General features: G+C 51.4%; 1 protein-coding gene across 4 annotated transcripts; it reads right to left on the bottom strand.

Moving 5' to 3' along the window:
• Positions 1–1859: 1859 nt before the first annotated feature.
• On the bottom strand, positions 1860–24349 carry NLGN3 (neuroligin 3). 4 transcript variants are annotated; one of them, XM_043458229.1, is made up of 8 exons: positions 23706–24349; positions 20529–21185; positions 19830–19889; positions 15856–15915; positions 14064–14213; positions 7875–8060; positions 4417–5206; positions 1860–3794 (listed from the first exon to the last, which is right to left on the bottom strand). In XM_043458229.1, exons 2-8 carry the CDS (start codon positions 20983–20985, stop codon positions 2951–2953), a joined length of 2547 nt encoding a protein of 848 aa, XP_043314164.1. In that variant the 5' UTR covers positions 20986–21185; positions 23706–24349; the 3' UTR covers positions 1860–2950. The 4 variants fall into 4 exon arrangements, with proteins under 4 accessions (XP_043314164.1, XP_043314165.1, XP_043314166.1 ...); XM_043458230.1 differs by lacking the exon at positions 23706–24349 and adding an exon at positions 21300–22445; XM_043458231.1 differs by lacking the exon at positions 19830–19889 and having other exon boundaries at positions 23706–24161.
• Positions 24350–25471: the final 1122 nt, after the last annotated feature.

The raw sequence follows: 25471 nt of genomic DNA, 5'->3' as shown, positions 1-25471 counted from the left end.
AGAAAGCCTCCTAATTTGGAGACACACATACCCTCAGAAGAGGAGGCTCATTTTGGTATATCTGACATGGAGTAATCAAAGGATCATAATAACAAAGACTGAATTGATCTAAAATGGTCACATAACCCAGCCCTTTGCATTCAGAAAGATGAACACCGTTGCTTACCTTAGTCACTCACTCAATTTGGCAACTGTTATTAAGGACTTACTACATGCCATGATCAACTCCTATCTACAGCAAAGTTTTGCCTTGTGTCTAACTTAATCTTTCCCCCCATCACTCTCCGAAGAAACGGAGAACAGATCATCAGTTCTGTCCTGATTTAGGATATGATATATCTCTAGTTTTTTGATGATGATATGTCACACTTGTCATATAGTAGGTGCTCCACAATTATTGAATGTTATGTCATCAGCTTCCTCCTTTCTAAATTAAAAAAAAATTAGTCCTTTGGCACATTGTTTTTGCTCTTCTCCAGATCCTCTCTAGCTTTTCCACATATGCTGAAAATGTGTTGACCAAGGGGAGACCCATTACTGTTTTCAAAGTCCTAACCAATGTTAGGTAGAGTGGAGAAAATTGAGGACCATGAGAAAGGCCTTATGTTACTGGACTACATTCTAAGTCTGTTTCTAACACTGTGACATTGTTTTTCTGAGCCCATTTCCTCAGTTGTAAAATAAGTGGGTTGGACTACATGATTTTGAGCTTACTTCTAAAAAACTCAGACTGCGATTACTTCCCAGTGACGCCATACTGAATTTTTGTTATTATGTGCTAGTATCCAAGTTAGTTTTGGAAAGAAAGAAGGAAGGGAGGGGGGAAGAAGAGAAAGAATAGGGTGAGAGGAAGGAGAGAAGGAGGAGAAAACCAGTTCTACATTAGGGATTCATCCAACTCAAGACCCACCCTGACACCCTCCCCCCAGTTCTATTTTCTTTTTTTAACTAACCTAGGTCAAGTCAATCATTGCCCATCTCTCTTGTCCCCACATACCATATTAGTATTTAATTCTTGGTTTTGGTCTTTTTACTACCTTGTGTTTGTCCCCTCTGAACGTCATCGTGTTGTGTTGGTTCATCTCCTTCATTCCATCAGGGACACTTTGAAGAATGCTATTCCTGGTTTCTGAGGTGTCAGCAACCCCGCCTAACTGTCACACTTGATGAGCAGACTCTTGGTTTAGTCCTTCAGGTCACTGAGGATAATACGAGATAGCATAATGCTAACTCTGTGGAGCCCACTGAATCTGTCCCCCAGGGTTGACAGGGAGCCACTGATCACAGTCCTGGAGAGAAATGCTCCCAGGGCCCCACTGACTTCTCCAATTCTAATTCACAGAACAGGAAACCAGTATCCCTGGAGAGGAGAGGGCCCCTGCTCTGTCAGTCACCCAAGGCCAGGGAGTCCACATATCTGATGCTGCACTGGATTCAGACATGAAAAAGAATTTTCAGCATATTAGAGGGCAGACCTCGTCCCAGCTCCCAGTCGTCCAGGATGAGGGCAGGGTAGTGGCGATGGTGGCAGAGGCAGCAGCGGGTGGTGGCGGCAGTGGCAGCAGAAGCCGTGGCGCAGTGGAGAAGGAAGTGTTATTTTTGCAGTTTCATTAGGAGGCCCCGAGGTGCTGAGAGAAGGCTTCAGCCGCAGGAACCCAGAGCGTTGGGGGGTGAGGGTGGGGGTGGGGACAGCAACCTGATTAAGATATGAGAGGCCTTCTGTGCAGGGGGTCAGCAGCCAGCTGCCCAGACTCGTATCGGCTTAAAGGCACAGGATGCAGAGGGAGACTGTGAGTCCTCACCCGCAGAGGTGCCCTGCCAGGAGGTCTGTCAGGGCAAGGCCTGTGCAAGGGAGGCAGTTTGGGAGTGCTAACTGGATTTTTTATTTTTATATCAAGACACTGTGTTTAAAATTTTTACAAAGGACAAACTCCATGGGTTTCCGTTAGTGTTTTAAGAACTTTTCTTTAAAAAAAAAAAAAAAAGCCAACAACAACAAAAAACACCGTCTTTTTGAAAGAGAAATGACATACACGAAAGAGACTCTAAAGAAAATGGGGTGAATTTCTGATAGCATTACCCCAAGGGCAGAGGTAGGACCCAGCTTACACCCAGGGCCCCCAATAATGACATGGCCTCCACAAAACCTCCTTCACCAAATCTGGGGTCCCCTGGTCTAGGGAGGCCGATACTCCTGGGGAACGCAGGTCACCTGTGGTCTCCACAGCCCTCCACAGAGATAGAGGTGACTGGTGAGTTGTCCCCTAGGCCTTCCAACCCCATCCAGCGACAGCCCCTTCCTCCTTCTCCCCCATGGTCTTGCTCGAATCTGTTTCTTTCTTGGGGCTCACGTTCCTCAGTCATTGTGTGAGCAACTGGAGTTCCAAAGCCAGAGAGACCTGGGCCTGGAGCCCCCCCTTCCGGAGCCTCTTTGCACTCATGGGTTGGAGAAACATTTGTTCCAAATTTTTTTTTTAAAAATCAACAAAAACGAGACCCAGAAAAAAGACCAAGTCTAAGGGAGAAAGAGCTACTCTGCTCTTTAAAGCTCCCAAGTCTGGAGTTGGTGGGTGGTGCAGTTCCAAGAGATGCGGAAGGTGAGCACCAAGGGGTATCCAGCTGGTGCTTCAGGCTCCCTGGGAGTGTCTGTGGTCAGGTCTGGGAGCCGGCTTCAGCTGCTGTTCCATGGGTCCTCAGTTTCCCAAGGACTCATGTGTGTCTCCATTTGAAGGACTTGTTCAGGTTTACTTCCTTATTTGTGTTGTTGCACATGCAGGTGCATGTCCATATCTGTCTATGTTTGTGCACGTGGGTCTGCTGTTGGGTGTGGGTGCGTGCGTATACATAGATGTCTGCACGTGTCTGTGTGTGTGTGTGCATGTGTGCATGTGTTTTTGTGGATCTGGGAGGGGTAGAACCAGGATATAGGCTGTGCTCTGGGCTGGAGCTACTATACCCGGGTGGTGGAGTGTGAGTGGGGCAGCCCAGTACTGTTGAACCCTGCGGCAAAGGTGTTATAGGGGTGCAATGTCTGCAGCCCCACCAGGGAGTTGGGGATCATAGTGATGGTGTTGGGGGTCATGAGTGGAATGTCATCAGGGGAGCGCCGCAGGGTCAGCGTGTAGTCAGGCAGCGTGGTGAGGCGCAGGGTGTCGTGGGGGGGACCCGCCTCACACTCATGGTGTGTGGGACCCAGCTGCAGTGCTGCCAGCTCCTCCTCGGGAGCAGCTCCCAGTTCAGGAGCCCCGGCTCCCCTCTGAGGGCTGGGCTGCCGCAGGGGCTCCTGACGTCGCTTGTCCTTCCGATAGTAGAGAGCAGCGAAGGCCAGGACATTAAGGAACAGGAGGGAGGCCCCCACAGCGATGGTGACGCTTAATTCAGTGGAGTAGTCACGCGGGTTCTCCACCAGGAGTGGCCCTGCATCCTGGTCCCCGTTCCAGGACCCCTGGGCGTTCTCGTTGCTGTAGGCGGGGGAGATGGCTGGCCGCTTGGTGCTCCAGGTCTTGCCATTGGGCCTGCGGGTGATGTGGGAGCTGTGGGTGGTATCCGGGGGCGGCACTTTGGTGGTTGTGGACGTGTAGTGGAACATGTCGTGCAGGTTGTATAGGTGGGGCACCAAGTGTTTCCAAAAAGCCACCTTAGTGGCCCGGTAATGATCGCGGACCCTTGGCTTCAGCCCGATGTGAAGGTACAGCTGGTCTCGGGGATTGTATTTGGACCAGGCCACTTCCTCAAAGCGGTTGGCCTTGGTGTGAATGAACTTGGTATCCTGGGGGACCGGCTTGTTTGGATCCCTGAAATACCACATGGAAATCTGGGGTCACCACTCTATTTAATGAGGAAAAGGCCCAGATTCTTCCTTTCACACCCAGCCCTAAACCCCTTCCCCAGTCCAGAATGTCCTACCATTTCCATCTTTTTTGGGGTCCCTCACCCTGTCCATACCCAGACCTTGAACTTCTATTGCCCATGGCATCATGGAAACCATCACATCCTCCCCTGCACCCATCCTCTGAAATCAAGCTATAGGATGCTTCTTCTCACAAGTTACAGAGCATCCATTAATCTTTTCAGCTGCCCAGTTTTTCCAAGAGCCCTTTAAAGGCTTTTTGACTGTACTTTATTCCCACTTCACCTGGCCTCTTACCATCTAAACTCAAACCCCATAGTTATGCCAGTAATTCTCATTCCTGCTTGATCCTAATGCTGACCAAGTTCTGAGCCTCAACAAAAATTTTTAAGGGAAGGAAATGGCATGAAAGACTAGATAAGGGGATGTACGGAGAGGGATGAAGGGGTTACCAATCAAGATTTGGGGACTGTTTTAGGAAGGGAGATGATGGAAGAGGTTTAGGTAGAGGAGCAGAGGGGAGGGCACACTAGGGTCCCAAAGTAGAACCCCCACCTTCTCCTTACCCAGTCTTGGCAAAGTTGGTCCAGTAGGTCATGACAACAGCACTGAGCATAACATCATTCTTGGAGAAGTTGCAGGGGAAGAGGTCAGTGGGGCCTACCATAGGGACACCGAAAACATAGGGTACTTCATCCCCATGAGCTGCGTCTGACCAAGCAGGCTTCATGAGGCTCTGGCAGTGATGGTAGAAGGCGTAGAAGTAGGTAGGCGAGCCATAGCGGGCATGCAGATCAGCCGTCACCACTGAGGGCTCCACCCACTGGTGGTCAGTGAAGAGTGCCACCAGTGTCTTACGACGGGTCTCAGGATTGTCACGGTCTGCCCAGTCTGTGTACATGAACTTGATGGTTTCCCGCAGGGTGTCCTTACCCTCAGGATAGCCATACAGATTGTCCACAAAGTTGGAGACTGAATAGTCAAAGTCAGTGCCAGAGACACCATCCTCAGGGTCCACCACCCCTTCCACAAACTTGAGCCCCTCACCCTGGTTGACACCTAGCATGATGTCATAGTTGAGGAACTCGCCCTGTTCCATGAGAATCTCTGGGTCATCAGGAATGACATCACCATCAATCACTGGGCCAAAAGCCACATGGTAGCGGGCTGGCTGGATGTCTTGCTCTACCAGCTCCTTGGCACTCTTTTGCCGAAGACAGTCCACCATGTCGACTGTGTCTAGCACATTACAGCCCACCTTGTCTGCCAGCAGGCTGGTGTACTTCACTGGTTGGTAGTTCACAGCCCAGCTGGACAGAGCAGAACCGCTTTGGATGATGGCCCTCTGGAAAAGCCCTTAGAAAATAGATAGCACCAAGTCAGATCATCATGTCACTCATGGCCTAGGCCTTGTCCCTGTGGGGCAGATCAAATACCTCTTCATTCCTTTTTTACTGAGGTCGCCCTCTGGGTTGAATGGGCTGTGAAGAAGGAATAACCCTTTTGCTAGAATGATGGGTTAGGACCAGAGGAGGGGTTGTTGGGCTCCTTTCCTGACTGGTCCCCTGCCTGTTTCTTGTCTCCTCATTCTAGGATGATGGTTGGTAACTTGGGGGTTAAGGAAATGCCAGGAAGAATTAACCCCTTGGGTCCCAGACATCAGTTTCCTTAGGCTCCCTCTCTTTATCTCTCCTTTTCTTCCCCTCTTGCTTCCTGCCCAGCTGGGCCCAGCTCTGTGCCAGCACACCACCAGGGAGCTGGCGCTTCCACCACAAAGGGGTCTTTTTCATGAGGGATGAGAAATGCAGGCAGGAGAGAGTTTCACATTCTGGGAGTTTGGGGAAGGATTCCTGAGGGCAAAGGCCCTGTGGTCTGAAGGTCTCCAGGGCATGTGTCCTCCCAAACTGTAGCCTCCACAGGGACTTTCCTTTTCCTGAAGCTACTGATGCCTCAGGTCCAGATTTTCCCCTCGCTAAGAAGGAGTCAGTCCCCCAAACTCAAAACATAGATGATTCTTCCCCTCTATGGAAAAAAGGTATCATTCTTTCTCTGACCTCAACATTCCCAAGTAAGGGAAAATCTGGCCCACAGGAGCACAGTTCTATTCCTCTAAGAGAATGAGTTTATGGGACTTCTCTGGTGCTCCAGTGGTTAAGACTCTGTGTTCCCAATGTAGGAAGGGACTACGGCTTTGAGCCCAGTTCAGGGCACTAACATCCTGTATGCCATATGACATGGCCACACACATGTCATATGTGTGAGAGAGTGAAAGAGAGTTTAAGGGAGTCTGCATGGGTGAAAAAGAGAGGGAGAGAAATATAGATAACTACATAAGAAAGCCTCATTTTTTGAAAGATTATTCTCCATTAATCAATTACAGAAAGACAGAGAGAATAAATCTTTAAAGCAGCCAGGTTGCCAGGGACACAGGCCCACTATCAGACAGAGAATTAGCACCACACCAAGAAAGGCTTTCTCCTCCCAGGGAAATAGCCCCCAATCAGAGGAGGCACTGTTCCTCTTTCCGGACAGAGGCACCCTCACCACTCGTCACTTCACTCTCCTTGATGGAAAAAAGGAATTCCTGTTCCCGTACCATCACCTAGGAACACATTCTAAGCTGCCTACTTCCCACCTTAGTCTTCACTCATGGAGTCCCTGGAGGGACGGAGGCAGAATTTCTAGGTCAGAAAAGGTGATTTTTCTCCCTCAGAGAGACAGGCCTTCTTCAAAGAGAGAACGCAAGTCTTCCTGTGAGAATATCACTAACTCATAAGGTGGATTCCAGTGAAAAACTGTGTTCTCTCGCATTGTTTTCCTTACTTTAAAGAAGGACACTTATTTTGGGAAGCTCATCTTTGCCTCTCAGAGGTAAAAAGGGCTCTTAGAGTCCAGGTGGCGCTAGTGGTAAAGAACCCGCCTGCCAATTCAGGAGATGTAAGAGACACAGGTTCTATCCCCGAGTCGGGAAGATCCCCTGGAAAAGGGCATGGCAACCCACTCTAGTATTCTTGCATGGAGAATCCCATGGACAGAGGAGCCTGGTGGGCTACAGTCCATAGGTTCACAAAGAGTTGGACATGACTGAAGCAACTTAGCATGTACTCATAGTCCACAGGTGAAGAGAACATTTCCTGCTGAACACAAAAAAGGGTCTATTCGGCCCCCTTGGGAGGGTCACTGGCAGAGGCTTCCCATCAGGCTAAAAATTAAAGTCTCCCTTAGCTGGGATCATACAGCTTGGTGGTGGGAGAGATTTGGTCTGGAGTGTGATAAGAACTTGCCATCCCTCAAACAAAGCTCCCCCACAGGTTTTTAATGCTGGCTTTGGCCCCGTCTCCCCCGTCAAGGGCAGTTCCTGTCTTACACAGACTTGCTCCTCAGAGATGAAGGCTGAGAATGAGTGTTTCTTACACCTAAAAACTAATTTCCACTCTAGAGCTCTACCCGAAGTCACGTGTCCTTCCCACACAGAAAGATTTCCCCTGCCCAAAAAGAGCCAGTGTCCCTTCAGAGAGAGAGAGAGAGACATCCTACTCCCACACTCCTCAATAAGACTCCCACATCACAAAGAGAACCTTCCTTTCTCAAGATATAAATGGGATTCTCTCCTTCCCTCTCTCACACTGGGAGATATACATCTTCCCCTAAAGAAACACTTCCCATCCACTTCTCCCCAAAGAAGCCTTCCCTAGTAGCTCAGCTGGTAAAGAATCTGTCTGCAATGTGGGAGGCCTGGGTTTGATCCCTGGGTTGGGAAGATCCCCTGGAGAAGGGAACGGCTACCCACTCCAATGTTCTGGCCTAGAGAATCCCATGGACTGTATAGTCCATGGGGTCGCAAAGAGTCAGACACAACTTTCACTTTCTCCCCAAAGGGACACTGAGCTGGTAGGTGAGGGTTGCTGATTCCCCTGGGTGCTCTTGGGACATGAAGCTGGGCACCCCGGAGCCTGGAGGGCCTGGGGTCAGGGTTGGCAGCCAGCACTTGGCTAGTTCTTGTGCTGTTCCAAGAGCTACTCACCCTCAGAATGATGCGACAGCGTGAGGAGGCTGACACAGGATGCGCCAATGCCCGAGCCAAAGACGGTGATACGGCGGGGATCACCACCGAAGAAGGCGATATTCTCGCTCACCCAGCGGAGGGCCTGGATTTGGTCAAGAAGCCCATAGTTGCCCTTGGCAGCCTGATCACCAGTGCTCAGGAAACCTGAATTCAATAAAGGGCACAAGGACAGTGAAGGTGGAGGGGTGGAGCATTTGGATGATGATGACTGTCAGGGGCATGAGGATGGAGGATGAGCATGCAGTGTAGCTCTTTTCACCCAGTTAGCATTAACCATTGCTCTTTTCTGCAAGGTCCAGCACCATCACTCTAGGGAGGATCAGTTCCCTACCTCCCACTCATTCCCCAGTTTGGAAGGCAGGGTCTCCAGACTGTCTGAAAGGGATGCCTCCAGTTGGGAGACTTAAACTGCAGGAACTGTAAATGGCCAGTATCCAGCATCCTCTGCCTTGATGTGCTAACTGATACATTACTCTAGCACCTGTCAAGACAGAGTAGAAAGAGCAGGGACCTTGGCTCTACCATTTACTGGCCATGTAGTTTTAGGCAACTTATTGAAAATCCCTGGGTTCTAGTTTCCTCTCCTGTAAAATGGAGATAAAATACTTCAAAGGGTTGTATCAAGGATAAAATGAGCATAGGCATCTTAAATATGCTCAGCACACTATACATCTATAGCTACTTCTCTTTTCCCTTTGTTCTGTCTCTGGAGGAAGTGAAGATTCCAAGAGACTATAATCCCTAAGCCCTCCTGGCACCCCCTATCCAAGCTTGTCCATTTCCACTTCCTTCCAGGGCCTCAGATGCCCCCTTCTCCTCATTCTCAGGGCAGGTCCTCATTTCCCCATCCTCCAAGACCTAATGAATCAGAAACTCTGGGGGTGGGGCCCAGCAATCTCTATGTTTAACAAGCTCTCCAGGTAATTCTGATGCCTGCTAAAGTTGGAAAACCACTGGGTTAGACCATCTTTTTCGTCTGGTGGAGAAATGGGGAAGTCAGTGCAGCTCATTACCACAGAAACAGGTCTTCCCGCCCACCCACTGGGATTTGCTGCTGAGGAGACATGTCACCATGGAGACTACCTTCCCACCCACCTGCTGGGATTTGCTGCTGTGGAGACTTGTTGCCATGGCGACTACCTTCCCACCCACCTGCTGGCTATCCCACAGAGATGTCCTATATTCCCCCCACCCCACCCTGCTTCCATTTTAGTCTGATCTTGCTGCTTCATTTCATCCTCTTCCCTGGTATTTAGGCTCCTTGGAAGGCTATCATCTCCTGCCCTAGGCTTTTGGAAAGGTTCTTTCCAGGTGGATAGCTGTGGTGCTCTTACACACTGAAAACCTATACCTGGGTCAGTATTTTTTAACTCCACAGTTAAAAGCTCATCCACAGCCCCTGGGATCAACTTTGTGGGAGGCCATGTTTGAGGAGGCTCCCTCAGCTCACAGAGAGTTCTCCAATGGGCCTGGTAGACCACGGGCAGAAGCTGAATTCAAACAGACTCCAGCGGGCACAAGACCTCATCACTGTCTTTCTTGAGTCCTTCTGAATCTAGCTACTGTGAAAGAGCTCATTTCACCCTCTTCAAGTATGTTATTAATTTACCTTTGGTGCAATTAAGTATGTAAAGTACTTAGTTATTCCTCTCAGGACCTAGTCATAAGCCCTCTTTAGCCCCAGGTTCCCAATGAAGAAATGAGAAGGAATTAGAGAATGCCTGAATGAGGATGAATGGAGGAGCTCTTGTGCCTCTAGACAAGGGAACCAGCTTCTTGTTGGCCCATTCATAAGCTGAAGTTGCTCCTGCAAGTCTTGAAAAGTATGCTGACCAAGATCCAACCTGGCTGTCCAAGCCTTGAGACCCTCTAGCAAAAATCATTGTATTTCTCTTAGCCTGCCTGTCCTCCTTCCTCTCTCCTTCCCCCATTTTCTCTCTGCCTTGTCTCTTATTTAGGCAATAGCAGACTTGGCTTTGGTCTTTGCCAAGGTATCATTCAGTGAAATGTGTCAAATACACCTGTCCTAATCAGCAGGGAGAGCCTGCATTTGGATGTAGTAAAGTAGATTTCTCCAAGATGTACCAATTTCCTGGGTTGGGAACAAAGGCCTGAAAGGGCTGAGTGGAGGATTTGAGCATCACTCTCTGCTCCCTCAGGTCCCATGAACCTCAGGATAAGAGGCACTGAAGCTTGTGGATGACGTCATGTCAACCATCCTACTGCAAGCGTCCTGCTTGAAGTGCTCTATCCAACAGGCTCAGGCAGATGATACAGTAAATGTCACTGACCACAAACACACAAAAAAACCTGGCAGTTTGGAAGAGCAGTCATTTGCTGCTGGTTCCCCAGTAACTAAGTCATCCAGAGAAACCATGTGAGAATGGGGGCTGAGACACCCAACTCCATAAACTGCTAGAGCAAATCCAAGCCAGTCTCCCTGGGCCCGAGTTTATACTGCAGTACATGGTAAGCTGCTTGTCAACAGAAGACAGGGGAATCTGGTACACTGTATCAAAACCAGATACATATGTCATCCATGGCTTGATGTTTACCAGGTTTTCAGTTTGCCTGAAGGTATCTGAGCAAGGATGTAGGATTCATTTCTGAAATCTGAAAGAAAACTCAGCAAGCCCCTACTTCCTCAGCCCCAGGGATATCCACATCCTATATCCTACTGGGGTCCCTTTCTTTTGTTGGTCTCAAGCCCAGTGGGGGCTTTTCAAGTTATAGCTACCTCTCTGCCTTGGATGGGATCCATGGACTCACCTATGACATCGTCTAATAAAATATGTGCATCACCTAAGATGTCTAAAAAAGCACCTTGGAGGGAACCGTCTGTTTGGGCTCAGGGCTTGGAGAAGCTGATTGGAAGGAGAGTGAATGAATGCCTATAATTAAGGTCCAAAACTGGTCACATGTTTTGGGAAACAAAACAACAAAGCCTCAGCTATACAGCAAAATCCCCAAGAAACAGGGACAAACCCATGTTCTATATCTAGCGCCAAGAGACAAAAACATCTCCTATGTATCCAGGGTCCAATCAGTGGCTTATTGGTTACATCTGTGTTCCAGAGCAGGCACTGAAGGGCACACAGGAGGTAGTGGGAAACTTCTGGCCAAATCTTACTTTATGGCTCTTTCTGAGGTTTGGGTAGTATTATTTTGATCATTAACTATTTAAGTCCAAAGAATACAAATGTTTATTTTTTTAAAATAAACATTTAAAAAATGTGCTGTTTTTTTTTAAACCCAAGATTTGCTGTTCTGGTTATGCAAACGAGAGGAGGTTGTAAGGTGGTGGTCTGGGTCTTAACCTGAATTTCGTGGATGAGTTTCAGTGGGATCCATGAAATAATTTCTATAAGTTTGTGTGTGTGTGTGTTTGTGTGTGTGTGTATGCACGCAAGCATTTTCTGGGGTAAGAGGCCATCATTTCTATCACAATTTCAAAGGGGTCCAAGACTCCCCAAGAGGTTAAAAACTTCTGATATACAAGCTTAAGGATTAGAGCAACTGATGGGTTGTGAAGTAATCACCAAACCAGGATATCACAGGGAGCTTGCAGCCCACAGCTCCCAAGTGACACTTCAAATCCTGAGTCTCTCCTCTGCCTCCTTTCTCTGTGTCACTCTCATCCTCTTTTCTCTTTACCATCCTTTCCTTCCCTTTCTTACTTTTCTCCCCTCATTTCCCCAATTCTCCACTCTCTCTTTGCCTTCATTCCAGCTGGTCAGATAATTTGGAACTGAAGCATATTCTTAGTATTCTCTGTGCTTTCCATTGGTCCTTAGAGAATGGAGCTTTGTGTTGATCATTTTTAAAAGCAGCTGAGTCGAACATTTTCTATCACTCTAATTTAGAAAATAAAGTAACAAAATTACTTCTGGCCTTCAACAACCATGCATGTGTGCCTGCATATCTGTGTGTGATTACATTTGTATATTCATTACTCTTCAGGCACTGGGCAGCCCAAGTGTGTGGGTTTACAGCCACCTGCATGGTACCATTTTTACTGTCAAGACTCCAATCCTCTTTCTCAATGGGACAGAATAGCTTACGAGAGTCTTGCCATGATGTCAGGGGCAACTCCGAGAGCCACAGGAGCAGTGGCAGAACTATGAAACCTGAAGCCCACTAGACTGTGGAGAGATCAGGGAGATGCCCCACATACGTCACATCTAGTATCTGGATCTGCTGAAGGGGACACAGGCTCCACTTTTTTCAGGGAATATCATTTCTCCAGCCTGAACCCCCAAAAGATGTCTTGCTATCCCATGTAGTATTAAGGGGAAGTCAACAGGAGGTGGCTTTTCTGTGTATGGAACTGCACCCACAAGTGAAATGCAGCTCTGGGGCCTCTGAGGTTCGAACAGGCAAGCTACATATTCACAAGTATATGAAAATAAGGTCCCATCAGCCAACCAGCCCTGAAGAAGCCAGGCCTACTTGTTGGTTCAGCACCCAGGCCTGCAGACCTGACAAAGAGCCCTGACCCCCACTGGGACTCTGAGGACACCCCAGGCAGGAAGTTGGCTTCTTTGTGCCACTCCAAGGGTATGGGGCTGCATGCACCCTCAGAGGCCTGTGTGCTTGATTGCCCTCTCTGAGGCACTTGTTTACCTCAAGACCTTGGCCACAGTCAGGCATTAACAGTTATCAAGGAAGGCACAGGGCAGAGGGGCACCCTAAGTCTCCAAAATAAGCAGGTGGGTGACAAAGTATGTGTGGGAAGGGGATAAGGGTGTGTATGAGGAGGTATTTGAGAAGTAAGTGTGTATGTGTGGGAGCACAATGGTGTAAGGGATAGGAGTATATGGAGATATGTGTAGAGTAGAAGAAATGTGTAGTGTATGTATATGGGGTATGTAAGTGTGGGGTGTGCCTGAGTGTGTATGCATGTATGGATATGGATGACCAGGTGTGGGTATATGGATGCATGTATATTTGTGGGGTAGGAATATGTATACATGTATGTATTGGACACATATATGCTAGATGTGTATAGGAAGAGTATGTGTGCATATATACGCGTGTATGTGTGGGTATGTGCATGGGGGTCTGTGGATTTGTGTATAACGGGGGATGTATAAGGGGGGGGGACATATATTACATGTAGAGCATGGAATGTGTGTGTACATGTGGAAGCAGGGATATGAGGGATATATGTAGTATTTATGTACTTCGGGGTGGGGAGGTGTGGACTTGCAGGTATGGCTCCTATATGTGTAGGGAGGGGAACATTAGTTCCTTATGTAGGGAAGCTGAGGGACATACGCGTGTGTGTGGATGTTAGAGGAGAGTGGATACAGAAGTGGGGTGTGTGCCCTTATACATATGTGTGGGGTTTGGGTGTGGGTATAGACCCAGGGTGTGGGTCTTTGTGTAGAGTGCATTATGGGGATAGAGGGAAGTGTGAAGTGGGCATGTGTGGTGTATATGGGCATAGATATAGTGATGTGGAGGGAAACTGTGTGTGTGTGTGTGTACGCATGGAAGGTGAGAAAAATCTGTGTAGATGTGGGGTATGGATATGGAGTATAGAGAGGTATGCGGGTATCTGGTTATGTGCGCTGGGGAAAATATATGTGTGGAGTGTGTATGGAATGGTGGAAGAATGTGCATATATGTGAGGGGGTCTGTAGATGTAGGGGTGTGTGTGTGTATGTTTGTGGAAGTGAGAAATAGTTGGACACATGGGGATGGATGTGGGCCATGTGGACATGTGGACATGTGAGGGTATATGGGTGTGCAGATGTGTGATTGACTAAAAGGAATATCTATGTATGTATAGGGTGTTTAGGGATGTGAGGGTGGGAGAGTAGGGATAAGGACAGGATACCAGAAAATAAACTGATTTTACAAAACTCAGCCATGCAAAAATCTGGAAGCAGAGACCTAGCTTGAGGCCTAAGAGAAGGTGTGAAGTTTGAACTGAATTTCGAATGGCATCTCAACATTCCAGGAAAGGACCTAGGGATGTGCATAAGCTCCGAGCAGTTGGGTAAGACCACGGATAACAACCTTGTGACCACCGTCATTAGGACCAGCTAGAGAACCCAGGGGCTTGTTCTCAGCTCCTCAGCCTTTTATCCTTCCTCTTTGAGAGCTCAGGCTTCCTTCTAGGCATCCAACAGGGAACCATACCTAGCACTCCAACCCGATAGTTGAGGGTGATGACGATGACGTTGCCATAACTGGCCAGGACACTGCCGTCAATCATGTTGCCTGTCCCTTCCATGTAAGAGCCTCCATGGATGTAGACCATGACAGGCTTAGCGCCACTGTCCCGGATGTCTGCAAGGAGAAGGGTTGAGATACAGGCTGGGTAGGCTGCCCTTTCTCCCCCACCCCTGCCAGCCCTGGGGTGGGGTGCGGGCAGCAAAGCTATCCCAGGTTCCAGGACACCACTGCCATCTCTGAGGGCAGGACTCAGGGGGCTGTTCAGCCCAGAGCTTGGGCCATCGGCCAGAGAAAGTCAGATTCTGGTGATGTTTTTAAAGACTAGTTTCAAGTGCCTCCCAGCTGAAGGCAGCCAGGTGTGCCTGATACAGTGAGTTCTACAGAGGCTGTGGCTGAGCCCTGGGGGATGGGGCAGGAGGAAGAGAAAGGGCTGGTCCCTTAGCTGGATCAGTGAGTCCCTGCCCTGGGCACCCAGGAGTCCTGGGACCTGACATGGCTTTAGAGAGCAGGTGCTGGGGAGCCCTGAAACCCCCAAGGCTAGACCAGTTACATGGAAATACGGCCATTGGCAGCAGCTGGCCCCCCAGTGCAGACAGAGACAAGAGGTGTGGGGATAAGGGGTGGCACAGGAAGAGAACAAGGGAAAATGTGGGGACAGGGGAGAGAATGGCAGAGATGGGGTTGGGGGGGACCTTACTGACATGGTTTCTCAACCATGTGCTCATTCACCCCATTCTCCCTGGACATCAGGCAGACTTAGCTGCAAACACTGGGGATGGGGAAGAGGTGGGGGCAGAACTAAGAATGAGAGAGCCCACCCCCCAGTCAGCTCTGAGATGAAGATGGAGCCTCCGTAGAGGCCACTCAGCAAGGGATTTTTAAGCGGTTGCTCCCAAGCCGTGACCATCCCAAGTGGGGACAGAGCTGATCGCCTAGATCGGCAGCACACCCCCCACCCCCAGCCTGGGAGCTGGGCTGCACCCCGCTGCCCCAGCACACCCTACCAGCCACCAGTGGGCCCCCTTGAGCTGTGTGGCCCCCAGGGGTGGGGGCCGGGGCATGGAGGTAGAAGGGAATGCTCTCTGCTGCCGCAAACACAACCTGTTTTCCTGAGGAGGAAGGAAGACTGGTTCAACCGTCACCCAAGGATCTTATGCCATCCACTGCCTGGTCTGTGGCATACTGGCCTCAGCCTGGTGTTTCAGCCTGGTCCTCGTGGCCGTCCTGAACCTAATACAGCCCCTGACCCCAGGCCATCTCTCTCTTTCTGGGCGAAGGCCAAGGAGGTTCTAGGTGGCGCTGTTCCCCAGCCCCTGCGGTCATCACTGCCTCACTCCTCACTTCCCTCTCCCAGGAGCCAACCTCCCCACAAAAACACAGGGGCTCCTGCCATTCAGGTTCTTCTGCTCCTCTCCTCACCCCCCGCCCTCCTCCGTCCTGCTTTCTCTCCACTCTCCCTGCTGCTCAGTCGGGGCAGGTGCCCAGGAACCACAGAAGATGGGGAAGGAAGCTGTCTCCGGGCAGTGGGGGACCCCATGGCTCCGCTCGTGGTCCCCTGCTCCCGCCAGCCGTGTCCATCACCCTGGAACTCCCAGTGGCTGACCAGGCCAAAGATGGATGAACAGCCCAACGGCCTTGTACAGGAACAGAAACACACCAACGGACAGACAGACAGACAGACGGGGCTTCTCCCCATTGAGAGGGGGAGGGGCTCTGTGCCATGCACCAGCCGCCACGCCCTGCAGCCCCCAAATACCTTCATCTTCATCCCCGTCATTATCCGCTAAGTCCTCGCCCTGTTTCTTAGCGCCGGATCCTGGGGACCAGACACGGGGAGACACAACAGCACAGAACAGAGAACAAAACAGAGAGAGAATTCAAAAACAGCATGACTGCAGTGTGGCCCAGCAAGCCAGCTCTGGGCCTGGGCCCAGGACAGGCAGGAGGGATGGCAAGAACTGAGGGAATGGGTGGGCTGAGGCCCAGACCTTCATCAGGATGATGGTGTTGCAGGCCCCTGCTGTGCTGGCCTCACTGCACCTCCCTACCTGCCTCTCTGTCCCCAAAAGCCTGTCTCAGCCAACCACCTTCCCAGTTAGGAAGGAGGCAGCAGCAGGTGGGCCAGGGCATGGAGCTGGAGACCATCTCAGGGGAAGGCCTTCTACCAGGTGGAAGGGGCTGCGCATGCGTACACAGGCCAGCTGAGCTGGAGCGTGGGGGCAGGCGCCAAGGGTGAGAGGCGGCATCACCACCGTGTAGCTACAGACATGAGCTGTCAGGGCAGAGACAGGGACCCTAGCCCTAAGCTATTTGGGCCCAGTGGGGCAGGCTCAAGCTGGGTCTCAACTGATTCTGATTCCCACAGGAGAAAATGGGAGATGAAGCTTTCCCTCTGCTCTTCCTCGCTGGGACCTGCTCTGGGTAACGGCAAATGGGGTTCCTGCCCACAGGAACCAGGCCTGAGAGCAGCAAGCATTGCTCTGAGATCGAAAGAGAGCCAGAGAGGGAGGGAGGGAAGAGAAGGAAGGGGAAAAGGAGAAAGGGACATGAGAGAGAGAGAGGAAGAGAGAGGGAGAGAGAGAGAAACAGAGATAGGAATGATGGTAGCAGCTCCTACCATGTACCGAATGGTTACCATGTGCCAGACACTCTACTTCTGCCATATTGTTTGATCCTTACACCCCAGTGAGGGAGGGACTATCTTTATTCCTGTTTCACTGATGGGGAAACTGAGGATCAGAGAAGCAAAGTGACTTGCTTAAGATCACACAGCTAGGAAGTGCTAGAGGTGAGATCCAAACCCAGGTCTGCTTGATTCCAAAGCCCATGGTCTTTCCACTGCACCATGCCACCTTTCTGGGATGGGGAAAGGGAAGGGAAAAAATAAGTCAGGAAAAGAGGTGGAGCATGGGGAAGGGGGAAGGGAAGGAATAAGAGAAAAGAAGAAACTAGAGGAGAGAAGTTTAGGACCTGGCTGAGCTGGCGCCAACTCTCCTTCCCATTCTAAGGAGACAAGAAGTTCATCTTGAAAATGGCTTTGAGAAAGAAGACCCACCGCCCGGGTGCTGATCAGTGTGTGGAAACAGAGGTCATTCTATGGTACCCCAGGGCTTATCCTCTTGTCTAAGACATCAGATACTCTTGGCCCGGAGGCAGCAAATAGCTTTCTTTCTCAGCTGGTCTGGATTCCCTTACAGCTATTAATCAAAACAGGAGCCGCCCTCAAATTATAAAATAACTTTTCAACTAGGGCAAGAGCCCAGCCTGAGGGGCAGAAACTGCCTCTGGCTTTCTGAACTTCCAGTGGTGCCTATCGTCTTAACACCTGACGACAGCACTGCCCTCAGAAACCCTGTGGGGCCTGGGGCATCATCACGCAGCAGAAAGCCCCACCCCGTCCTCAAACAGCAAGGAATCACTCATCCTTAAACATGAATTCCCTCCAATTTGATGGAGGTGGAGGTGGGGGGACAGGGCACACCTTCCCCAGGAATTTCTTCACGTACTCTGGACCCTGACTTAAAAGATGTGTCCCTTTTGTCCCCTTCTGGGAATGTCCCTGGCTTGCTGCACTGTCCCAGCCTCCTTTGTACAGATGCTTTGCTCCCTCTGCATAGCACTCACTGAGCAACTCCTCACTGCCATGCCTGTCCCCGCCCCTCCAGGGACCAACTAGACCACCATCCCCCAGTCCAGTACTGTGCTGCTGCAGGTGCCCAACCAGCCCTGCCTGCCCTGAACACACCACTCCCATAACCATCTTTGGGGATGGGTCTCCCCCAAGAGGCAGGCTTTTAAAATCTGTTCCAAATGGCCAACAGGCCCTGGATAGGGAACTAATTTGAGCAGCTAAATGACCAGATGCCCTCTCCCATGTTGTCTGGAACCCACTTCCCAGCTTGGCCTGTGGGGCTTCACTAAACCAGCTAAGTTTCAACACTAGTCTAGGAGCTTCTTCAGGGTAGCGACCGAGTCTTTAGTTATTTCTAAATCTTTCCTCTACCTCATATCCCTCCACATCCCAACAGCACCTAGTACATGGCCTTGCCCATAGTCAACAATCACGATTGGTAAATGTTTGAACTTGACTGGTGCTTCCAGGTCTGGACTCTCAGGACTGGATTGGACTGCCCTAGCCTCTTACTGGTGCTCTGGGGGATCAACTGCTCCTAGGAAATGGTTAATGTCATCGCCTCCCCCTCCATCCCCACACCCAAGTAAGCAAGTAACTACTAGAAGCAGGTTTAACAGACCCTCTTCATGAATTCCTTTACAGGTTAAAGGATTGTTAAGATTGGAATAGTCCCCTACCACCTTCAGATGCAGAAACGGAGGTTCTCAAAGGAAAAGACTTGTCTAAGGCTTCACTGTGAGTTAGCAGCTGATATGGGACCCAGGCTTGTGGCTCCCAGACCCATACTCTTTACACAGCACCACCATCTCCTATCTTCATTCATGCAAAAGCGTGTTTACTGATTGCCTTCTGAGCTCGAAGCCCTAAGCTGGGTGTGGGGAGGTGGTGGAAAGCTTATCTCTGGGGCAGGGGACATCCCTCAGAGCTTCAGTGTGCATCAAAAGCACAACACATACATTTCTGGGCTCTTCTCCTAAGAGATTCTTACTTGGTAGGGAATATCCAGTCCCTGATGACCGCACCTGGGGGAACCCTGCCCTATGATTTCAAAGGAAAACAAACTCCAAGCTTGCCAAAGGGTTGTAGGGACCAGGCTGTGATTTTCCACCTGTTCCTTAGTCTGTTACTGCTTCCAATTTGATTCACCCCATCCGTATTTCACCATTTGTTTCAGAGTCAGGGAGGTGGGAATGACCAGATGGGAGTTGCCTCGCATGCTACAGTGGAAAGAACACTTCCCTGAGGGTCAAGAGACCCAGGTTTTGGTCCAGGCCCTGCCACAGACCAGGGAAGGGGTCTTGAGCAGCAGCAAGTCACTCCCCTGGGCCTGTTTCCACATCTGTAAAATTGGGAAACCAACTCGTGCTTTATAAGCTTCCAGAGAAGGGAGGGGGGTGGCTTTTCTGAGCTAAGTATGCAAATGCTTTGCAGAAAACATAAAGTGGTATTGGAACAGGAAGAGTTATTATACAGGTGGTGGGGGGACAAATTCCTCCTGGCAAGAGTGCCAATTTGAAATTTGAGATCTTGTGCCTCCTTTAGAGTCCACAGTTCCCAGAGACCTCCCAAGGTCTGCCACCAGGCCAGCCAGGGGCACTCAGCTATGCCCTGGCCAGAGGCGGTAGACAAAGTGGCAGGGTTACTACGCCTGGGTACAGTTTGGTCTAAGCTCCAGGGCTGGAGAGTTGAATCTCAACTTTCAACCTGGGAAAGAGCACGGAAGGATGAGATGGCAGCTCCCTCACCAGGAAAATGGCAGAGCCTCTGGCTCCATTTTGGCGGCTTAGAGTTTCTCCTGGGGTGACCTGGAGGAAAGCACTGGCTCTGTCTTCGGCACACACTTTAGGGTGGAATTGGGGGCCAGGAAGATTGAAAGAAACGGGGTTTTGCTGCTTCTGCTCTGAACCTGCCTTAGGCCACCAGAGCCTCCCTGAGGGGAGCCGGGGCCCTTGGATGAGGTGGAACTTATGCCTGCTCACCAACCGCCCCCTGAGCCTGGGCTACTTGAAGGAAGGCTGGGTCCTCAGGGGCAAGGGCAGGTGGGCAGGCAGCCCTCCCTCTCTCTCTCTCTCCCTCCCCGCCGGCTGGCTACCTACCTCCTTTCCTACAAATTTTCTTGTTGGGCTTTCGGGCGCATTCCTTGGAAATCCGCTTTACTGTAAAATGAATAAAAAACTAAAAAATAACAGGAGGCCTCTGCCCAGGGGCATGCACCCCCCACCCCCCAGGCCCCATGAGCTGCTCTGCAGGCGGCACATGGCAGAGAGCCTGTCCCACCATCTCCTTGTTTCTGTCACTTACCTTAGTGTGACCCCCGCGGGAGGAGGCATCAGCTAGTGAAAGAGGAGGCACCTAAGCACTGCTCACCAGGCTTGCCCCCTTTCCCCCCACACACACCCAGCTCCCTTGGCCACACACACCTACCACCTCTCAGAGCAGGCGGAATGGCAACAGGGGGGCCCGGTGGAGCCAGCATCCTCCCGCGGGGAAGCTGCCAGCAGTGACCCATACTCCCCCAGGGAACCCCCATCCAGCATCTGGCCCTAGACCTGTCAAAGCTCTCAGGCCTGGCCAGGCCCATCCTGTGGTAACAGTGTCACTCACACATGGGAGCTCAGACAATGCTGGGAGAGGAAAGAACAGGGAGGAGGAAGAGGGAGGCCAAGCCAAGTGATGGTTAAAAGCCTTTTCACAGACAGACAGATGCATGCTTCAGGGCACACGACCACATGCCAGCCACAAACACGGTGGGGTGGGTGGGAAGCAGGGAGGGCATAGCGCCTGGCCGCACTCACCATCCTCCGTGGGCACATAGACGTTCAGGTAGAGGCAGTCCTCGTTAGGCTCCTGGATGTAAGTAGCGACGATATCCAAGTTGGCGGTGAACCAGACAGGAAGCATGACTTCGGGCACAGCTGTGTGGATGTTCTGGGGGCACACTGGGGGAAACTGTGTGGCGTTCCGGATGCCCGACCAGGATGGGGGCGGTTCAGGGGGCAGGAAACGTTTCTCGCCGATCGGGGGAGCTGCGTAGGGCACCCCAAGGTACTGGTCCACAGGCCCCAGGATCTCACTGGGCAATGGTACCCGGGCACCCCTTAGCTTCCCAAAGTGAGTGTTGACTGTGGGTGCTGGGGCCTGGGTACTGGCCCTCAGCACCAAGCTCAGGAACCACAGGGTGAGGCACAGGCTCCGGCCAACTGTGGGCTTGGGGCTCAGGGACAGCGAGGATGGGCCAAGCCACAGCCACATGTTCCGGGCCGGGGGACTGGCAGGAGAGGCAGACTCCAGGGTCACAGCATCAGCCCAACAGGCAGCCCCTTCATGGCCACACTGACTTGAACCTCAAAACTGAACTCTCGAGGGACACCTATAGGTGCCCGGCAACGTACAGAGCAGGTCGTCCGAGCACCACAGCTTCAGAAAGGGGACTCCCTCAGGGCCAGACAGGCCTGTGGAAAGAGGGAAGTATGCGTCATCCAAGATGGTTGGGAGGACCGTGGAGTGGGTCTTTGGGGCCCTACTGTGCTCGGGCTGTTCTACAGTTAAGAAACGTTTCTTCACACCTGGGATTCCAAGGACCCTCATACTGCCATTTAGAGCCATTCGCTACACCCGGGGAAGTGGTTGGAAAAGCCAAGGGGATGAAGAGATTGACAGTTGTTGCCACTGTAAGTTGCCAGCCCCCAACTTCAACTTCTCAGCCAATGGAGTTCATCGGGGTCAACTGGAGCCAGAGTAGCATGTGGGGGAACAGGAAGTGGAGCTCAAGTTCCTGGGTACTCTTCCTGGACACTGAGCTTCTAGCCTCCAAGACCCATAACCCCCATAGGGTCCTCCATGTCAGGAGAGGGTAGGATTGTGCACCTCACTCCAGGACTAAGGCAGAATAAGGGAATGTGCATTACACAAGCAAAGGGGCCTCCAGAGAGACCCCCTCTCTCTGTGGCAGGGCAGGGGGCAGGACAGACATTTACGAGAGTCCCCAGGCCCTCCTGTACATTTCTCCAAAGCCCTTACTGCTTCCAAATACTTAAGCATCAGTCCTTTCTGGCAGTTATCTCTAATTCACACGGGGTGCCAGAAACTGAGGCAGAAAGCAGTCTGCCTAGCACCCTAGGCATTGTTGATGCTCAGCCAGTGTAAAATAAACAACGGAGGGCGGGGGACACACACTCAGAGACTCACAGAAATAAACTCACAAAGACTCAAGAGAGAGTGAGAGAGAGAAAGCTGGGATCACAGACACTGTGATATTCACTCAGAGACATATATTTCAAACCCACAGAGACCCCCTCATGTAGTCCCACCTTCTGAGACAGACAACTTCACAGAGCCAGAGACTCACAGAGAGATACATTCAGAGACACACACAGAGACTCAGAGAAACCTAATCACACATACCACATAGGTAAATATCCAGAGACAGAGGCAGCATAATGGTGACACATAGGTGGAGACAGAAGCAGAAATAGCAACACACTCGAGGCACACAGGCCTTCTGACACAACAGCTGTACAGTCAACACATAGACACAGGCACACACAGACACTCCCGCATGGACACACACACACAATTGAGTTTCCCCCTATTTCTCCCGCCTTCCAAGATTGTAGGCCTGCTCCTTTAAGAACTGGCTGAAGGGGTGGGGGAGGGAGAATGGGAACGCCCGGCCACCGCCACCGAGAGGGGAATGTGAGCGTGTGTGTGTGTGTGTGTGTGTGTGTGTGTGTGTGTGTGTGTGTGTGTGTGAGAGAGAGAGAGAGAAAGAAAGAAAGAAAGAAAGAAAGAGAAGAAAGAGGGAGAAAGGAAAAGAGAGAGGAGAGGGAGGGAAAGAGAAAAAGGAGGAGGGAGGGCGGGCAAAGAGACTAAAGGGGGGGCTCAGAGGAAATGGGGATAAAAGTATGGGTGGTTAGATCCCAGACACTGCCCAGAATGCACCCGGGTGGGGGGAGGAGGGGAAGGGGTAGGAGTAGGGAGGTGGGGCAGGAGGGAGTGGGTGTGCGTGTGTGTTTGGTGGTGGGGGCTAGTCCGCAGCTGAGTTCACACAATCCCCCCATTCACCGTCTCCATGGCAACTCTGGGGCACAGACCGCTCATTCACACGGCTTCCCCGCCAGCAACCCCCCCCACACCATTAACCCCCTCAGTGCTGCCCCTCCCCGCAAATTCCATTAACCCTTTTGAGATGCCTCCCTCTCCAGTAACCCTTGAGCACCAAATGCTGTTCTCCTGTGAGTCAATTTCCTGCAGCCCTTCCCCCGTGAACACCTAGACAAATCAACCGACCCCCAAACGCCCTCTGTACCCTAGGACCCACTGTGAGTCCCCAAGGCCAAGATCTCCATCCTGGTCCAACTTGCAATTTGGGAGAAGACAAGGGGAGGCGGCAAAGCCGGGGCTCAGAAAGCATCTGGGGGTACTCTGGGCTGGAGCAGTATTGGGCGGGGGGCATTGTGCAGGAATGGACTGGTGTCGAGAACTGCAGTATTGGGGGCTTTGCGGGTTCTGAATGGTATTGGGGGATGGAGCTGCATTGGAATGGGGGAGGATAGGATAAAGGCCTCCGTTGGGGGGGGCTGCAGAGAGTGGGGGAGGGAGTCTGGCTGTGAGATGCTATGATGGAAGAAGGATGGGGCTGCACTGCGGGGGAGGGGGGACTGGCAATGTGCAAAACAGAAACGGGGCAGGGGGCCCTCAGGAGGGGTATTTTGATGAGCATGCAGGCCGGGCAGTGGAAATAGAGGGACCATGGGCGGGAGGATGATAAGGATGCGGGATTCAGGGAGGAAGGAGGTGGGGAGGAAATGCGGGGGAGGATTGGGTGGGGGGTCAGGGGTGCCGAAGGAGAACATGGGGTTGAGGATGGGGTGCACTGGCTGGGAAGTGGAGCACCCCAGGATTGGGAAGGGATAGGATTGGGGCAAGGTATGGGCAGCTAGAGGATGAGAGACCGGGGCAGGCGGCCTCACCTGTTCCCCGGGCTGTTGCGAGCGACTGAACCGGGCCACGGACCACCCATATCGCTTCCAGGCCAAGGGCTCCGCACCCGAATCCCCGAGATCTGCTCTCCGGCAGCCTGGCTGCTGTGCCCGCGCACCGAGGGGGCGCGCTGCGCGTGCCCGGACAAGGGGGGGCGCGGTCCCTGCCATTAACTCCTTTTGTGCCAGAGATGGCTCAAGTCCTGGGGCATGGCCCAATTCCTCCCAGGCTCAAGCACACTCCCCATCCTCTCTCTCACACATCCGTCAAATCACAGACAGATGATCTTCCAGGGCAGCTAGTTCAAACTTTACCTTCAAAGCTTGAGACCTCAAAACAAAGGGAGAAACTGAGGCACTGCCTGCAGGAGTCCTCAGTCACACTCCATGAAGACCAGCCTCCAGCCCATTTGGTATCCCTCACCTCTCCTCAGCACCAGCACCACTCATGCACTAACAATAGGTGTGTATGTGTAGGGTGCACTTTGCCCTCATCCTGTCACTCTCAAAAAGGTCAGTGTTGTTCCTTTCTGTTGGGGCATGTCAGACTCCGGCTGTCAGCATGCCAGTTGTCCAACCATGTCAGTCTCTCCCACTCCAGACCCGGCTGTCTCAGTGTCTTGTGTTTTGTGTGTAGGGCACCTGTCCAGTTCCATTAGGCTCCCATCTGAAGCCCCTCTGAGTGTCCCTTATCCCAGCCAAGCCTCTACCCGTATAGTTCCTCAGAATGTTTTTGTCAGGATAACACAGGGCAGAAGAAAGCTTCAGTCTGTTATGTTCAACTTTATCCTGTTGGACAGTTCCTCTCCTTGTGCACACTACTCTTAAATTTAGTAAGTCCCATCTGAGCAAGGGCTTCATGGACCTCAGAGGGACTTTTTTCTGTAACTTGGGTATTGACTGGTGCTCCTGGTTTTACCAGCACACCTGACATTTTCCAGTGCTAGAGTGCAACCATGGCCTGGATGGTATCCTGAAGTTGTCCAATCGTCAGGTACCACCCACCTATGAGGTTGGGACTGGCCTCTTCCAGCCCCACCAGAGGGCTCCATGATAGTAAACCAGTTTCCTCTCATGTATAGTCTTAGATCTTGAGCCCCAAACCTGAAGGCAAGGGTGCTGAAAATGGCCCTGCCACAGTTCCAAATGTGACTCTGGAGCAACATTTTTGAGTTTTCTCTACTATAAGATGGGAGTGAGGAGGTCACTCTGGGTAACTGTGAAGATGGGTCGTGTGAAAACAAGCAGTTCCAGTAACAGAGCAGAGAGAGAAAAGGGTGCTTCCTTTCACTGGTTTCTTTTCCTCCTGGAACCATTCTGTCCTTCCCCCACCTGTGTGATGGCAACACTTACCAATGAAGGATAATGTTTTGCCCCAGAAATGTGACTCAGGGAACTTCTCTATCTAGGATATCACTTGGTGCGTGATGGGGACCATACAAGGTGGCCCAAAGGATAGGCAGTGTCTGCCACCCCCACCCCCCACCCTGAAGCTTATTCAAAATCCAGCGTGTGGGGTGGGTGGAAAGAGAATCAGGTTCCAGTGATTCTTCCCCTGGTCCAGTGGCTCCTCTCGAATCCCAGCAGTGTTTCCTCCACGGAGACAAGCTATACAGAAGTCACACCATCTAGATGAGAAGATGAGCTGCCCTTATTGAGAGACTAAGGCTCCAAGTCTTAATGTGTTGCCAGGTTAGAGAAAGGAAGAGATGGTAGCAACCCAATTAGAATTCAGAAATGTAGGGGGTGGAAGGTGA

Source organism: Cervus canadensis, chromosome X (genome assembly GCF_019320065.1).
Source record: "Cervus canadensis isolate Bull #8, Minnesota chromosome X, ASM1932006v1, whole genome shotgun sequence".
In the NCBI taxonomy this organism is placed as follows: Eukaryota; Metazoa; Chordata; class Mammalia; order Artiodactyla; family Cervidae; genus Cervus; species Cervus canadensis.
The sequence above is the reverse complement of the archived record's forward strand: the minus strand, read 5'-3'. Positions and strand labels throughout refer to the sequence as shown.

What these genes read in the sequence shown, in the direction of transcription:
- NLGN3 (XM_043458229.1), bottom strand. Translation starts at nt 20,985, where the DNA reads ATGTGGCTGTGGCTTGGCCCATCCTCGCTGTCCCTGAGCCCCAAGCCC. An exon ending in GCTGTCGCATCATTCTGAGG is followed by an intron (nt 5,207 to 7,874) that starts GTGAGTAGCTCT and finishes CTATTTTCTAAG; the next exon opens with GGCTTTTCCAGAGGGCCATC. An exon ending in ACCAACTTTGCCAAGACTGG is followed by an intron (nt 3,795 to 4,416) that starts GTAAGGAGAAGG and finishes GTGGTATTTCAG; the next exon opens with GGATCCAAACAAGCCGGTCC.